Here is a 15,342-nt window from a genome sequence, read left to right on the forward strand (position 1 = left end):
GCCTCCTACAACAGCTGCCGGTGCTGCTGCGGGCGCTGCCAAGCGGCGCTCTGGCCGGGGATCGACGGGGCGAACGTGTTGAAGTTATTCAGGATGATATTGCGGGCGGCATTACTTGACCGCCAGGTAAACAACCGTGTTTACTCCTCAGGATATACTCTTTTTCTCTACTCTTTGCTCTCATGATTGCCAACCAACATCAACTACGATCCGACCGTTGGGTCCGGAAATAGAACTGGATTCAATAGTGCCACGGTGGTACAGCACCCCTTGAGTCGTGGATCTGGGGGTCCGCGCTAAACAAATTCAGGGGTAGCGGTACGCGCTGGTACTTGTGGATACCTCCTGCCACGCCAACGAAGTATGGCCAGCCCGGTATCTTTCAGTACTGCGAGGTATCAGATGTACGTACTCTACACTTCGTCCTCACCTCCCCTTAGGTCACTCTCTTCATCGTTCACCCCCCGCCACGCGCTCATCGTTCGTGTCCCTCCTTTATCTTATACCCGAGTGCTCTCGGTACCTACTGTCAGGTAGCCATGGATGCGCTATTCATCATATTGATCCTCGCCGTTGCACTATTGCACTATTAGCACTGAGCCATGAATCGCCCTCATTATTCCTTGCTGATCCTCATGGCCCCCGAAGTTAATATATCCCCGATCATCCCATCGTGAGCCGTCGTACGTACATCTTGCCCTCCTCTGTAGATTAAGGGGGTCTCCATCCGACGTGGATTCCCGATCGTATATATCGGGAAGCGTGGATCAACCGGTGGGGTCCGCTCCTTCTCTCCCTTCCAGGCCCCCTTTTCCTGCTGCCGGCACCACCCCAGCCCGCCGAACGCCAGCGGCCGACGAACGTGCAGAAGATGGGTGCTGTTCGCTGTGCCGTCTCTAGCGCCAATCACACCTCCAGCCTGCCAGGAGCTTGCCCCAGGCGTGTCGCTGAGCACTCGGGCCAGCGCGTGGCCGGCCAGGATTGCTACAACGGGGATGGTGACCACCCTCTGGCCTGTTCCTGGCGTCCTGACAGCACCAAGATGCGTGTGCCATGAGGGGGTTTCACCCACTGATCAGCTCGCGCCATGTTGTACTTCAGCGTTAGGAAGTGTTAGGGCAACTCAAGGTACCGCCGCTCAGTGCGCCAGATGCCTCATGCGGAAGTAGCTGCAGCTCCAACCGTTCCTCTTGCTGGCCAACCACAAAGGCGTCGGCGTAGTTGTCGACCAGACAAGGTTTCGGGTTCGCGCTGAATCGCCTGAACCAACTTCTCCTCGTCTGAGGTACACCACCGTTCTTGAGGCCCCAATTTTAAGACACGGGGTGAAACCGTGCTTGCATGCATGTCCTCCCTATCGTTCCCCCTAAGCGCTATGTACAGCCTCTTCTTTGTTCTCGCCCAGGCCAACAAGATCTGGACCCGCGGAGACTGATTGCTATCTCCCTTTTTTCCTTTTTTGGCGCTTTTCTATTTCTTTACCGGCCCCCGAACGATCTCCACTCTCGTCTGACGCTGTCCAGCCTCGCCCCTCCGAACAAAAAAAAGATCCGATCGGGACTCCCTCCTTTCGGCCTGGTGAAGAGTTTGAGGAATAAATAGCCACCTAATGGAAGAGACCGGTCTGACGTGCGGTGGCGCCGGCTATTGTCGCACCACGCACGTTATTGACGCCAAATACGCTGGGCGCATAGGGCTGGTCAGGTTCCACAGGGAGCTCGACTCGCCGTCCCGATCACCCCGTAGCTGTAAGACATATATACAGTGTATACTTGGTCTGTTTAGGATTGAGTGTCATGTAGAAAATAGAAACTCGCCACGTATGGAAGGGGTGTATAGATTAATAGCATATGATTCAGGAGTCACCGTTGATGTCTGCTCTGCCTCGAACTATGCTGTTCATGCTTGGCGTAGGTCTTCCGGCCCGGCAGCGCAAAAATATATCGAAATCCTCACATAAAATACAGTGAATGGAAATCGACGCATCCATGTTACATTAACGGTTTAACCTCTTGCAGCGCAGTGTAGTCATGATCTTTTAGGCATATACAGTGTAATCCAAACTCTTGATGTTCTTCGCCGGAAAAGTAGTCTTTCTGTTTCTAACTTCATTTGATTTGGCCCCGGCCAAGGCCCATTTGTTTGCTTTGGGATCCTGAGGTATCAGAACACTAGTGGATCTCATATTTGAAATACACTGGCGACCAGAAAGATTTCAATCTTGTGAGGTGTGATCAATGGGTATATGAACAAGTGGTTGACTACATTGGGTAGATATTAAGGAGGGCCGGGGGAACGCTTAAAGACAGCATGCTCGTAGATATGCAGGTGGACTCAGCAGGAACAACACCACTCGACTCATGCACGCATGGCGCGCAGAATAGTAAGAAGTGCACCTATAAATTTCGGACTAGTGAGGTAGAAGAGTGTATACTGTGATACTAGCTAGAAGACAGTTGCAAACATACTGAACGGCGCATGACACGTTTGTTGACGAGGAGACCAATCCGGACAGCTTTCTAAGTTTAGCTAAAGTCAAACTAATAATTTGAGCAAGCTCAAATTACTCACCAATGAGAATATCCATTACTGTCGCTTACAAATCTGCTTTGAGGGGAGTCAGGGTGTCCTGCCATTCGGTATACACCACAATTTTGCAAGTTGGATCCTCTTCCAGCCAACCTTCGATGAGGCTTTCGACCTTTGGGAGCTTTGCGCTTGGCATCTCGTCCGAACGTTGTCAGCCAGACCAGCTCATTTTCCACGTCACTGTTATCAGAGTCATTGTCTTGAGTGATGCTGCGTGGCTTGAGTGGCCCTGGAATTTGTGGTTTTTTCGAAGCGGAGGACTTCTGCTTAACGGCCCCTGAGCTAGATTACTTGCGTTTTAGATTATTTTTACCCTCTATAGAGAAAGACGCAAAAATTTCGCCCGAGTCGCGTTTAAATGCAGTTCGGTCCTCGCACTCAGTGTACTGGTCGATAGAGGCCCTGGAAAACATTGCAGCGTGGTTTCTCAAGTTTTCTTTTCACAGAGGCTCGGAGTATATTGAGAGAACAGAAAGCGCAGAAGATACGGCTGCAGGACGTGATAATGGTCTTGGCTGGCTTGGGTTTGATTTCAAACGCGGAGCGCTGGCAATCAAGCTGATGGCGCCATTCTTCTTGGCTAGCCTGGGCCTTGAGATTATCTATTTTACCTCTGAAGACCTCAATGAATCTGACAACATTCTTTGAGAGCAACTTCTTCGAGAGTTTTCCAAAGGACGGCAAACCCGCTACATTGTTTCTTTTCTTGTTATCCTCGAATGACCTGAGGATCAACTGGGCAATGTTGATTGACTGGGCCTCGCTGGTGTTTTGTCCAGCTGCCATTGCAACCATAGAAGCGTGAAAAGCTTCATTGTCTTCGAGAAGCTTTTGATCAACACTTGCACGGTCAGAACATGATTCGTAAGCCGACGCAAATAAAACGTGTGCGAGCGGACTGCCGCCGCCAACTGCAGAAAACTTTGTGCATTCTGCGCGTCCTGCCAGAATAAATGTCTGATTGATGTATACGTATTTTCATAATGGTTGAACTCACTGGGCATTGTGTCTTTCGCGATAGCGTCGTACACCAGCAACTCGGCCTCAAACACGGAAGTTTGTCATTTCGACAATGGGCCACCAAGAATTCGGTCTTCCAGCCTCGTTCGATGCCTCACATCCTTGAGAATGATCTATGAGTTTTCCTTTAGACTACTTAGGGTCTTGACAGAAGTTGCACAGAAATATGAGCTATGAAGTTGAGGAGGGGATAGAATTCCTCAATTCCACCTTCGTGACATATTTAATTGATATATCCTCGCTTCATGTATAGTGCGCACTTACTTGTAAACTGGCGTGGCCGAAAGAACCAATTTGAAGTTGGCGGTCAGTGCTCGAACAGCAACCGATGTCTTTGTCCTGTGGTTCTCGGTCATTTGGCCCTCTGGATATGGGTTTTGTTAGCATTCCCGAAAAAACTCAGCTGCTGAGAGGGAGACTCACCATCCAGAATGATTCGATGCCATTGGATTCTGTGCAGAAAGTCGACTTCTACCACGGTGATCGTGGTCCTCGGGTATGGATGGAGTGTTCCGAGTTCATACCAGTGAGCTTAACTGAGTTCCTTCAGGCCTGGCCTGGGAAGGAGTTGAGTTGAGGGATTCGGAAGGCTCGGTGTGGAGGATAGGAGGAATAAGTTAGAGAGAAGCGCGATGACCGTCAGGTCTGAGAGATGCCATCGACAGCTGAAGGATTGACTAATGAGATCAGGCTTAGAAGGCGGATGGTGTGTTGAGAGAGAAGGCATGGAGGATGGAACCTGCGCCTGGGTGAATAGGGAGAAGCTGGAAGCTGTGACCCAGGTGTGGAATTCAAGCTGTGGTGAAGAGAAAAGAGGAACCTGAGAGAGAGGGCGTGGGAGATGGAAACAGCGAAGAAGTTGGGGGGAGAAGATGGGAGTGTAGAGACACAGGGGTGTTTGGAAAGGCAGGGAAGCCACGTTGAGTAAGTAGATAAGGAAGATAGAAGAAAAAGGGATCCGGAGAAGGAGTGTGAGAGGTGGAAGTTGTAATTGGGTGAAGATCGAGAATCGAGGGAGAATATGTGAAGAACCGAAGTTATGTTGAGATCCAGAGGACAGTCTCGAAGGTTCCTAAATACGGCTTATCCGACTCGTGAAAGAGATGTTTCACATGCTGATTGCCTTGGGGACTGTGCTCAGAGAGAAGTCAATGATGTATCTTGAAGCAGGATGGCAATTTGACTACAAGGAAAAAGGGACCCTCGATATGCGAGAAGTGAGTGAGAAGTGAGTGAGAAGTGAGAGAAAGTGGGGCAAATGTGAACGAAACTTGCAAAAATACTGGGTTTGCGAGTCTTTCTAGGTGGGCAAGTGAAAGCTATTCAAGGAGTGGCTTGGAAGTTTTCATTAGAGTAAAATGGCCCTATATATCTTCTGAAAGCATCGGGTTCTCATTTTCTTTCCATCACCAAATACCCTGCCGGGTCCGCCAGTCAGGGTCGTAACCAGAAGCTGATCCGAAGACATTCGTGACGGTGTAATGCCCATTGGTTGCTTCATAGTGCTGCACTCCAGCTATGCAGCCTAGAATCGTGTGGAAGAGGCCGGTTATGGTACCATACACTGCTCCCGCCGCAGCAGCCACGTTGTATGGGCAGATATCATAGCCTAACAAAGCGCGGGGTTAATGAGTTCACTGTCACTTTCTTCCTCTCATACTGTAATTAGTGCGGACTGCGGGTAAGGGAAGACCAACCTCCATTATGTGCCATCCGAGCAAACACATAGCCCCCGAGGGAATCGAGTCCCATGACTAGTAGCTGGGTCGTGGGCTTGCCGCCCTTCAAACCACCGGCCGCTATTCTATTTCAGCATTCACATCTGGACAGAGCTCTTCCTGGGGTTCAAATATAGAGTGACTTACACTGATATATCCCGATGCATTCGCCCCAGAGAGGGATAGCAGCAACGACTGCCGCGATGAGCAACGCACTTGGTGCTTTGAGATCGAGTCAGTTTTTTCGGTGAAATATCCCTTAAAGTCCAGCAAAACCTGACACCTGAAAAAACGACGCATCGCAGAAAGTATCGAGAACCTAGAAAGAAAACGAAAGACCTACCCTCTCCAAGCACAATATTCGATATCTCCGCCGTGATCAACACACAAATACCAAAACTGCTTCCTAGCAGAATCAGCAGTACCCATGCTGGGGCTGGTATACCTGCATATCCCACGAACTCGATGAATGCCAGAACCCCCGATTTTGTGACACCGGCCAATGCGCCGAGCTGGAGCGCGCGGGCTGTCAAGACGCCGCCATTGACGTGGGTTGCTGTTGCGACGGCGGCGGGACCGGCAGCTGCGTTGGCGGCGACGTCGAGGATGGCGAGGGCGAAGAAGGTGTATACTATGCAAAGGTTAAAAGGGTCATCGGGACGGCTTGGGCAGGTCAAGCAAGCTCACCGTTGATGGATGGGAGTGGGCGATGGAACGGGTCCTCCATTGTTTGTGTCCGGAAAACCCTCAGTATTGTTACCTGCAGCCCATTTTGATCAATTATATTCTCGGGCAGTGATCATCATATAAGACGCCAGCTCAGAGCAGCTCATGATACGAGCAAAATACGACATGGCATCCAGAGGGAGACTCGATCATCTCTCTGTCCGAAATGCCAAGGGAGGCTGATGGCAGCAAGGCGGAAAGCCTGCTGATAGCAATCGAATAATAAGACCGCATATCATGAGAGGAAACAGCCGTAGGTACACTTCGAAATTGGCGAATGAGGGCGGTTGTTTGGCGAGGCTAGCTCCTTAGCGCTGCAGTAAGCAAAGTACGTGCGTCAGGAGGATCTCGGGCAGCATCACCACCCTCCAATCGCGGCCCGAGTGAGCACTGGAGAAAGCCGTCTTGTCAGCGCCAATCGCATGCTTAGGGTTGTTTTCTGGGGGACGTGGCACTCTTCGTTCGCGATGTTGGAACGGTTGTGGCGCAATGATTGTGCTGAGCCACGCTTGAACCCAGGTGCATGCACGCGCGAACCCTGGTCTTTAGAATGAAGCCGATTGCTTGTTGAGCCGGTGATATTTTATGCCTAAGCATGACTTTCTGCGTCGCTGTGTCGAGTTGATCTGGTGGGAGTCGCTCGAGTCGAGACAATATTCCTTCGCAACATGAACTCCACACAATGTGTGATCGAGCCCAATCCCGACGTGACAGGAACTGGAGTGGGTGTCAGCGATTTGCAACCAAGATGTTCATTCAATCTGACCTCATCTCTTCCGACTGCAGATCCGAGCCTCCATCTACACCCTCTGCCTCGGCGGCACTGTTGTGAGCTACCTCCTCCGAGTCCTCCACCCAGGAGAAGATGAAGCCGAGTTCTCGCGCGGCGTATCGGCTGCGCTGGGCATGCAAGGACTCGCATTACTTTGCACAGCAATCTACCAGACCTTCCGCAACGACATGACACTCTTCCACGCCATCTGCGTGATCCACCTTCTCGCCCTGCTAGGGCTGGACCTGATCAGCAAAGGCCGATATGCAGGCTTCGGACCTTGGCGTCTTTGGTTCTTTGCCATTATTCGAATAGTCGCACTGGGTGCCTTCATCGCCTTCAACGCATTTCTGTGGGTTACTGCGCCGCATTTTGGGAGCCAGCCTGAGTGCAATCTAGATACGGTCTATGTTGTGTTTGGAGTCAGCATCAAGGCTGTTTCGCCAGTTTTTCGGTATATCATTCTCGGAACTCTTGGTGTTGTCGCTGGAACTTTCGTTCTCGTGTACTCCTGCCTGATGCCCTGTCTCTGTGTGAAGTGGGTTCGACAGCGTCGGCATATGAAGAAGGTTGGCCTGGCAGGCCAAAAGCGGAGTCGGGTCAGGTGGTTTGTGAGCAGCTCTTCTGCAGAAAATACTGACGATGGTCCTCCACAGCGTTTATCAGGTCAAGCCTTGTTAAACTTCACTATTAACAAAGCAGCATACTGCAGTGTCTGTATATATCTGATTGTGTCACTGGAACAGACCATTCAACGCAATACTCTCGATTCCGAGGAGGAAGGCTGGACTTTTGGTCAAGTGATTGCGATTTTTCTATTGCTGGGTGTTGGGAATGAGTTGTTGAATGTCATTTTGGCGAGTTGGGATCGTCAGATTCGCCCTGAAAGCAACCCGGGGCTAGGTGGAACAGGGTCTAGTGGACCGTGATAGGGACTAGTACAGTCGGTATTTATATATTTCGTTGAAATATCCACATTCGTCAAAGTCACAATACAATATTACTGAGATATCATCACGCCCGGGATTCAAACTCCAAGGCCGTTCGTAAGTACGCCAGGATATCCTGCTGCCATCTGCGCCTGCATTCGAATGACACCAGAGAAAATATATGCGGTCAAAAAAATCAACAGAAGAAAAGTATGTCCAGAGACCAATTGGAATACCACTAGTCGCGCACGACAACCCGCGAGACCGCATTTCCAATTAGGGATTAGTAGGGTATGAAATCGAATTGCATGCGATCTGGAGAATAGATTAGCAGTGCGGTCGAAAGACATGAGTGAAGAAATACTTACCAAGGAAGTGGCTCCAATCCTCATCCTCATTGGCCTTATTAGCCCAGTACTGTTCAAGGAACTTGAGAGACTGCAAAACGTTGGGCACTCTGATCGTATCATGCAACGATGACAGTAGCCTTCGGACCGTGTCACGATCCTCTCCACATGCTTCGCAGCCCGCGATAAACAGAGGAGTTGTAAGCATCACCCAGGGACTGAGACCAGCCGAGGGACCAATCTGAGCCGTGCACTCGAGAATCCGCTGAACGGAGTGTTGAACACTAGCGGAAGTCGTAGGCGTTTTGCGAAGTCGCTTGTGTATTTGAATCAAGGCACTGTGTTGGAAGGCCTCATTGCAAAGCGCGAGGTGCTGTATGCTGTCCGCAGAAAGTCCGTCTGCGACGCCTGGGTAGAGTGACGGCTGCGAACTAGCGCCTCGGTCCATGAGATGCCGTATGGAAGACTCGAGTGTATTCGCTTCATGCTCGACACTGCTATCAATCTCCCCCTCGACGAAGCCCTGCCCCTCTTTCTCGGCTTGGTGGTTTCGCCAGGCAGCAGCGCCGATCTGTCGAAAGACGGCCGCCAAATCGACCGTGAAGCCCCAGTAGTCATCCAGATAGTCTGGCGACTCCTTTTGACCTGCAGCGTTGGATGGCGCAAAGACCGAGATATCACCAATGGGAGGCCCATTGCCCGTTAATGCGGTGAGGGACACAATCGACCAGTACCAGCGATCCAGATATCGTCGAAAGCCATTTGCAGAGCGAATGGAGTCTTCTCCAGATGCATCCGACGCCTTCATCAGTGCTCGGGCACCCTCTATATGAGCGCGCCAGGAATTTGGGTTGATCGCACCGGAGTGGATCTCAGCTAGGCACAGCGTTCGGGCTGTTGCCACCAGCGCCTCCGAACCTTTGGACGACGGGTGCTGCAGCTCATTCCGGAAGTGCTCCAAACTCAGCGCCATGAGACGCGCAATGTCTGGCGCCGATTTGACGCTCTCGGATTGGTTATGTAGGGCCTGTATGTGAATTGCGGAGAGGGCGGTGGTGGCGTAGAGGAGTGACGGGGTCTGGAGGGCCATAGGGACGATCATCCGGCATATATCCTGCTGCATACCGGAATGGCATGCTGTGATCTGCGAGGCATCGTTGATGAAGTGGTGTAGCAAAGACTTTTGGTCTTGCGACAGGGATGAGAAGGGATCGACGGGTTGTGTCAGAGCAAGATCTGACCCAGCTTGCGCCGACTTGGTGGTATAGATGAATTCTCCAGGCGAGTATTCTGTGGTTATGGTCAGCATAGTCCTGAACACAATGCGAGTGCTCTCTCCCAAACATACCCAGCCGTTGCATATTCCCTGTGTCCACGCATGCTCCAAATCGCGATCGCGAGAATGCCCGTCCTCCCCACTGCAGCTGCATGGCATACTTGCACTGCACGCCGGCGGTCTGGCAGCGGCCACAAATAGGTCGTTTCTCGTCACATTTTTGGCGCCGCGCTTTACATCTTGTGCAGCCGGTAAACGATCTCGACATGAGTGCTGGGATTGCGAGGGGTATTGTGGAGTGGGGAGAGAAGAAATTCTGCGGGGAATTTCAGATCTCCGTCGGCCGAGTCCCGCGTGGCAAAGTCCGTTCCAGGGAACCAACACTGACGACCAGCCGAGTCGCTCGTAGGAAGGAACTGCCCCAAGTAGACGGAAAAGGGGTATGCGCATTAAAACTCTATGCTGAACCAGCACACTAACACACTTTTCTCGAATCGCGGCCGTTTGAGGGTTTTCTAGCGGCCAATCTATCTGAGGGATCCACCGATCGGCGGGGGTTTTATCAGCAGACTCAAGCCAATATTCGTTTCTAATTGCGATTTCCTAGAATATTCGGGAGAATGGAATGAAACTATCCCGAGAAATAGATAGACAGAGGGGACGCTATGGCGGGAATACAAGGTACATGCCAAAGAGTAGTATATGTTCAGCCCGCATCAAACCGGGGCAAACCGCAAGATCCCGAAGAAAACAGAAAAGAAATATCAGATAATCACTTCACCCGTCGAAGGTGTATCGCAGCCATTCTCCGACAGCCCGCAAACTCTCCCATCGTACAGACTCATCCTTGTCGGCCATCAGCTCCATGACCCGTGCCTTCAGACCGAGTTTCTCGAGCTGTGTACGTCTCTCGGGAAGCTCCTTCACCAAATGGCCCACGTCGTTACAAGCAATAGCCAGAACTTGCTTGTCGTTATCCCAGCTCTTCTTCAGAATCTCAGCCAGCTTCTTGGGGAGCGCACCATTGGTGTCATCCAGAATCCGACGAGCATTCTCCTTCCAGAATGTGGGGTTCTTATGCGGGGGTGACCAGCGGAGGTGGCCGGACTGAACTTCGGCAGCGTACTGGTCAAAGGTAGTCTGTGTCTTGGTGTACTCATCCAGCATGTTGGACAGCGCTTCGAGATCTTCGAGCAGGTCGGGATCGGTCAAGTGGCGACCAGCAAGGTTGGCCAGGAGGGCGGGGAGCCGCACGAACACGGCAACGGGAAGAATGGTGTTACGGTTGCTAGAGCAAAGGTTGTAGAGTGTAGCCAAGAGCAGTCGGGTTGTCTTCTCCTTGGGTGAAAGGCGGAGAAGTTGAGTGTAGAGTTGAATGATCTCATAGTTCCTGGTGAGAGTCATTGCGGTCAGCAAGGTTATCGATTAAATCGATAGGTATTGTTCGAGGCACAACGTACTCTTGCAGTCCTTCGCCAACCAGTTCGCCCTCGAACGTCAGCTGCCATACTACGAGAAGCACCCGGTAAAGCAGTTGGAGACCAATTCCACCGGCCAGCCCGGGCTCAATGCCACGTGTGCTGCTTCCTGATGTGCTGCCATTCTCCTTGGTACCAGCGGCCGCACGCAGAGTCTCGATCAAGGGATCCAATGTCTCCTTTCGGTGGGCCCAGAAGACTTCACGCGAGTGCTGCTTGCGGAGCAGCTCCGAGAATCCCTGTACTCCGATATCCTGCAGTCCACTGTCCTGGTTCTTGGTCAGGGTGGAGAGATATCTGTATAGTTGCGGGAGAGCCTCTTGGTCCCGAGCAGCAGGTTTGGGCGATGAAGTGAGGCTGTGCGACACAAGCGCTGTGAGGAAGGTGGATGTGAGCAGGGGAATAGGGTCTTCGGCATTGGTGGACTGGTGCAAGAACGGCAGGAATGGCTTGTACGGCTCGGGGTGCGAAACGAGAGAGTTGGCTAGCGCGGGAACATCTGGAGATATAGAGATATTAGACTCGAAAGAGACTCGAAAGAGACTCGAAATTACTCAAATCGGGGCAATACATACCTTGGATCAAGTCCGATGCCAGGACCAAGATATATTGAACGATATCGGTCCTCCGTGACGCCGACTCCAAGACACTCTTTCCCTGCGCACCACCAGCCAACAAGCCAGTATATCCAGCGAGGTCGGCCTCTACTGTCTGAATACGCTGCTCCTTGCGCACCTTGTCGACCGCCTTAATCTTCTTGAGGTGGTCATCCGTGATGTTGCCCGCACGGACGGCGCCCTCCCAGGGAATTGGACGGGCGCGGATATTGTTCTGCAGCGAGCTGAGGTAGGTTGGCGGCTCCAAAGACATGATGGTCGAAGCTCCCAGTGCAAAGGAAGGTCGGCCGTGGGGAGTGAAGTTGGTGTCGAGAAGGGAGGGAGCTTGAGGGATGACGGAAGCACCGCCAAGACCGGGCCACAGTGTCGCGGCTCCCAACGATTTCTTGGCCCGATGTTTCATCTCGCCCTTCACCTCCGACGTCTTTTCCCCGCGTTCGCCGCTCTTCGATTTCTCTCATTCATCCATACCGTGGCATTCTGAGACTCGACCGCCTGTCTCTGGTCCTTCGTGCACGCCGTCCCTTTCTACGACCTCCACTCGGCAACGTGGTTGTTGCCTTGTACTTCTAGCTCGGCTCCGAAACACAGTCCCTCATTTGCGCCTGTTCGACCGTTGCCTCCCTATCCTCTAGACCAATTGATCCTTTTTCATCTTTTGCGTACGATAACGGAACCGCAAAAAGTCTTTAGCTGTCGTCCAAGCGCAGTCCCCGCCGAGCTGATGCAATTCGAACACAAGGCATCTGCTGCTCAGTAGCCGATTCGTACTTTTTCGAATATCACCTATCACCTGTCACCATGGCGCAGAATTCGCAGCCACCCAAACCCAAATGGGGTATGGGCAACTTTTTTCAACAAGCCGTGGCGGGCGTTGAGTCGCGACTGGATAATATCTTGATGGATGAGGAAGACAGGCCCAAAAGTGCGCAGGAGAAGCCCAAAGAGAGCGAACCCGCTGCACCGACACCATTGTCGCGATCTCCTGCTGGGTGTATGAGATATCTGTCTACATGAGAATTGTCAGGCTAGGCTAACACAACTTCAGCGATTTCCCGCAACTCCTCCAGCGCACGCAGGAATGGGAATGACCGGCTCCAGGAACGTCTAGCGCGAGCCATGGTCAAGTCAAGCGCAAACCGAAACTCGCAATCTTCTCCAAGTGGAGTGTCCTCACCGAACGCTAGCCCTCGACCCAGCACTGATGGCCGGCCGAGCTTGGAGGTTGATTCGAGTCTTGCGGCGTCCGCAGACGGACCCCAAAGCTCTTCGGTGGCTGGAGAAGACGCCGAATCTGAAGAGACGACGTCAAGAGTCAGCCACGATTCAGAGTCAGCACCTCGCCAGTCCACCAATATGAGTGTGACGGAACCTATGCGTGACGAGGCAGCCAAGAACCCTTCAGATTCTGACGAAAAGGGCCAAGAGCCTACAAGCATGCAAGACACTGAAGCAACTGCTACGCGTGATTCTATTGACAGTCTGCGACCTAGCGTAGAAGCTCCATCGGAATCGCGCACCGGCGACGATGCAGCCGAGGTCCAGCGACAGGAGGAAATCCATGGCTACATCGAACGAATCGATGCTTTACAGTCAAAACTCAAATACCTAGCGAAGGAAGCAGCGGAATCAGCCAAGAATGCCGCTGCAACGGCCGCCCCAGGCAGTGTTGAGAAACAGCTTCGGGAAAAGGACGAGAAGATCGCGTTGCTCCTTGAAGAAGGACAGAAGCTGTCCAAATCCGAAATGGATCATCGTACCGTGGTCCGGAAGCTGCGCCAGCAACTGATCGAAAACACAAAGGCTCAGACAGAAAACAAGAAAAAAATGGAGAAATTGGAGAGGGAGCTGACCAGCTCTGAGGCAAGGGCTAAACGGGCCGAGGCCTCAGAGAAGCGAGCTAATGACTCGCTTTCTTCTCAAACCAAAGTTTCGAAGGACCTTGAGGCTGTGACTAATGAGCGAAATGCTCTGAGTCAAACTGTCCAAGAGATAAAAGGACAGCTCAGCCGTGCTGTTTCCCGTGCAGAAGCAGCCGAATCTAAGGCCCAGTCGGATGCCTTGGAGCAAGAGAAACGCCGCGTCAATGATCTTGAGGAAGAACTGGCCAGTATCAAAATCGAACGCGATATTGCCGATGAGAAGTCCAAGAAGGAGATTAGTGCATTGAAAGAAAAGGTGGAGCAAGAGAAGGAACGAGCTCGCATGCTGGAAACAGAGTTGAAGGGCGAACAATCTGTCCTGGAAAGCAAGATGGAAAGTCTCCGGTCTCGGGCAGAAGAGGCTTCATCTGGGGCAACTGGGGAAACCCAAGCCAAGCTTTTGCGACAAATTGAGACTCTGCAGACCCAGTACTCTGTGGCCAGTGAAAATTGGCATACCCTAGAGGGGTCCTTGCTCGCTCGCCTTGCTACTGTGGAGAAAGAGCGTGACGATGTAGGACGGAAAGAAGCTGACTTACGAAAAAAGATCCGAGAACTGGTATGGGTTCCCCTTCATTGATCTTCCAGTGGGCATGTTGCTAACTGAAATTTCCCATAGAACCTGAAGATGAAGAAGCTGGAAGAGGAGCTTGAAACTGCCAAGGAGATCGAGCAAGACCTTGAGAGCAAACTGGGCGAGCGTACACAGGAATTGCAGAAATCGCAGGAGAAACTAGAGAAGACAGCCGAGGACCTCGCCAATGCCCAGAAAGATCTGGCCGATCAAAAGAAGGTATCCGATGCGACCTGGGCTCAAAAGCTGGAGGAAGAGCGTGCCAAGTGGCGGGAGCAGGTCAACGCTCTGCAGTCCCGGGGCATTTCACCTGTTCCATCCACCCGACGCTCCAGCAACCTCGATGCCGTGTCGTCTGGCTTGCTAGACTACCGTCCAGCAAGCCGACGCTCTTCTACCAACCCGTCTGCTGCCTCACCTGATTTCGGTACCCCCCCACGTCAGAATTCTTACCCGGCTTCGATCAACCAAGGAGCTCTCGCCTTTCCCCCGATCAACACCTCGATGAACCCGCCGTCCATGATCATGGAAACTCCCTCGATCAACTTTGAGCCCGATGAATTTTTCAGCGGCGTTCCACCCACACCCTCCGCGTATGGCGGCACACAGGCGGCTCAATCCCGCGGTATCAACGACATCATCTCCGAGTCTACAGTTGGCGCTGGCCCATCTGTGCAGCTGGTGGAGCGCATGAGCGCGACGGTTCGCCGCCTGGAGAGTGAACGTGCCGGGTCCAAGGACGAGCTTGCGCGTGTCACCGCACAGCGCGATGAAGCTCGACAGCAAGTTGTTGATCTCATGCGTGAACTTGAAGAGAAGAAGGTTTCTGATTCCAAGGTGGAGGAACTTGAAGCTAAGCTCGCCGACATTGACCAGCGGTATCAGACTACCCTCGAAATGTTGGGTGAGAAGAGTGAGCAAGTCGAGGAACTTCAAGCTGATATCTCTGACCTGAAGAAGATCTATCGCGAGCTTGTCGATAGCACCATGAAGTAGGTGATAGGTAAGTCGGCCTCGCAGATTCATTTTGCATTCAATTCAGCGGTCCAACAACCGTGATTTGCTAGCTCATATGGGCTTTCACTTCACAGATTCTTATAATATAGACATGTATATACTCGCCTTGTATCAGGGCAATTTATTGTGTGAACTTAATTTTTTAAAAAGGCGTTGGGCTGATTTGCCTTCGTATTTGAGGTTAGCCTTAGTCGTAGTTTGCAAGCGCGCCGCGGTTTTTGCGCGGACGGAGATAGCGTCTAACCGCGCCCGCAACACCTTCAGCTGTTCAAACATGTCAGAACACTGCATCTCCTTCTACCACAATCAAAATGGTGTTTCCTAGCCCGGCCTGCATGGCATACAAAGAACGTCGCG

The 15,342-nt window shown here is 52.0% G+C and overlaps 6 protein-coding genes across 6 annotated transcripts; 2 read left to right on the forward strand and 4 right to left on the reverse strand.

Annotated features, from left to right (window-relative positions):
- Positions 1–548: 548 nt before the first annotated feature.
- Positions 549–1,692, reverse strand: N7532_005817 (uncharacterized protein; the record flags this gene model as incomplete). Its single annotated transcript, XM_056618311.1, has 4 exons — positions 549–578; positions 692–1,071; positions 1,133–1,251; positions 1,664–1,692. The coding sequence occupies 4 exons, from the start codon at positions 1,690–1,692 to the stop codon at positions 549–551; spliced, it is 558 nt and encodes a 185-aa protein (XP_056474470.1).
- Positions 1,693–5,015: 3,323 nt separating this feature from the next.
- Positions 5,016–6,054, reverse strand: N7532_005818 (uncharacterized protein; the record flags this gene model as incomplete). Its single annotated transcript, XM_056618312.1, has 5 exons — positions 5,016–5,218; positions 5,307–5,408; positions 5,475–5,549; positions 5,671–5,958; positions 6,015–6,054. The coding sequence occupies 5 exons, from the start codon at positions 6,052–6,054 to the stop codon at positions 5,016–5,018; spliced, it is 708 nt and encodes a 235-aa protein (XP_056474471.1).
- Positions 6,055–6,721: 667 nt separating this feature from the next.
- On the forward strand, positions 6,722–7,754 carry N7532_005819 (uncharacterized protein; the record flags this gene model as incomplete). The annotated part of the gene is made up of 2 exons (XM_056618313.1): positions 6,722–6,775; positions 6,840–7,754. 2 exons carry the CDS (start codon positions 6,722–6,724, stop codon positions 7,752–7,754), a joined length of 969 nt encoding a protein of 322 aa, XP_056474472.1.
- A 283-nt stretch (positions 7,755–8,037) lies between these two features.
- On the reverse strand, positions 8,038–9,645 carry N7532_005820 (Zn(II)2Cys6 transcription factor; the record flags this gene model as incomplete). Its single annotated transcript, XM_056618314.1, has 3 exons — positions 8,038–8,069; positions 8,123–9,391; positions 9,450–9,645. The coding sequence occupies 3 exons, from the start codon at positions 9,643–9,645 to the stop codon at positions 8,038–8,040; spliced, it is 1,497 nt and encodes a 498-aa protein (XP_056474473.1).
- Positions 9,646–10,154: 509 nt separating this feature from the next.
- Positions 10,155–11,875, reverse strand: N7532_005821 (H(+)-transporting V1 sector ATPase subunit H; the record flags this gene model as incomplete). The annotated part of the gene is made up of 3 exons (XM_056618315.1): positions 10,155–10,767; positions 10,838–11,354; positions 11,431–11,875. The coding sequence occupies 3 exons, from the start codon at positions 11,873–11,875 to the stop codon at positions 10,155–10,157; spliced, it is 1,575 nt and encodes a 524-aa protein (XP_056474474.1).
- Positions 11,876–12,273: 398 nt separating this feature from the next.
- Positions 12,274–14,964, forward strand: N7532_005822 (M protein repeat protein; the record flags this gene model as incomplete). The annotated part of the gene is made up of 3 exons (XM_056618316.1): positions 12,274–12,466; positions 12,521–13,953; positions 14,014–14,964. The coding sequence occupies 3 exons, from the start codon at positions 12,274–12,276 to the stop codon at positions 14,962–14,964; spliced, it is 2,577 nt and encodes an 858-aa protein (XP_056474475.1).
- Between the last annotated feature and the right edge of the window lie 378 nt (positions 14,965–15,342).

This window comes from Penicillium argentinense (assembly GCF_028826775.1).
Source record: "Penicillium argentinense strain IBT 30761 chromosome Unknown utg000005l_segment0_segment0, whole genome shotgun sequence".
Classification (NCBI taxonomy): domain Eukaryota; kingdom Fungi; phylum Ascomycota; class Eurotiomycetes; order Eurotiales; family Aspergillaceae; genus Penicillium; species Penicillium argentinense.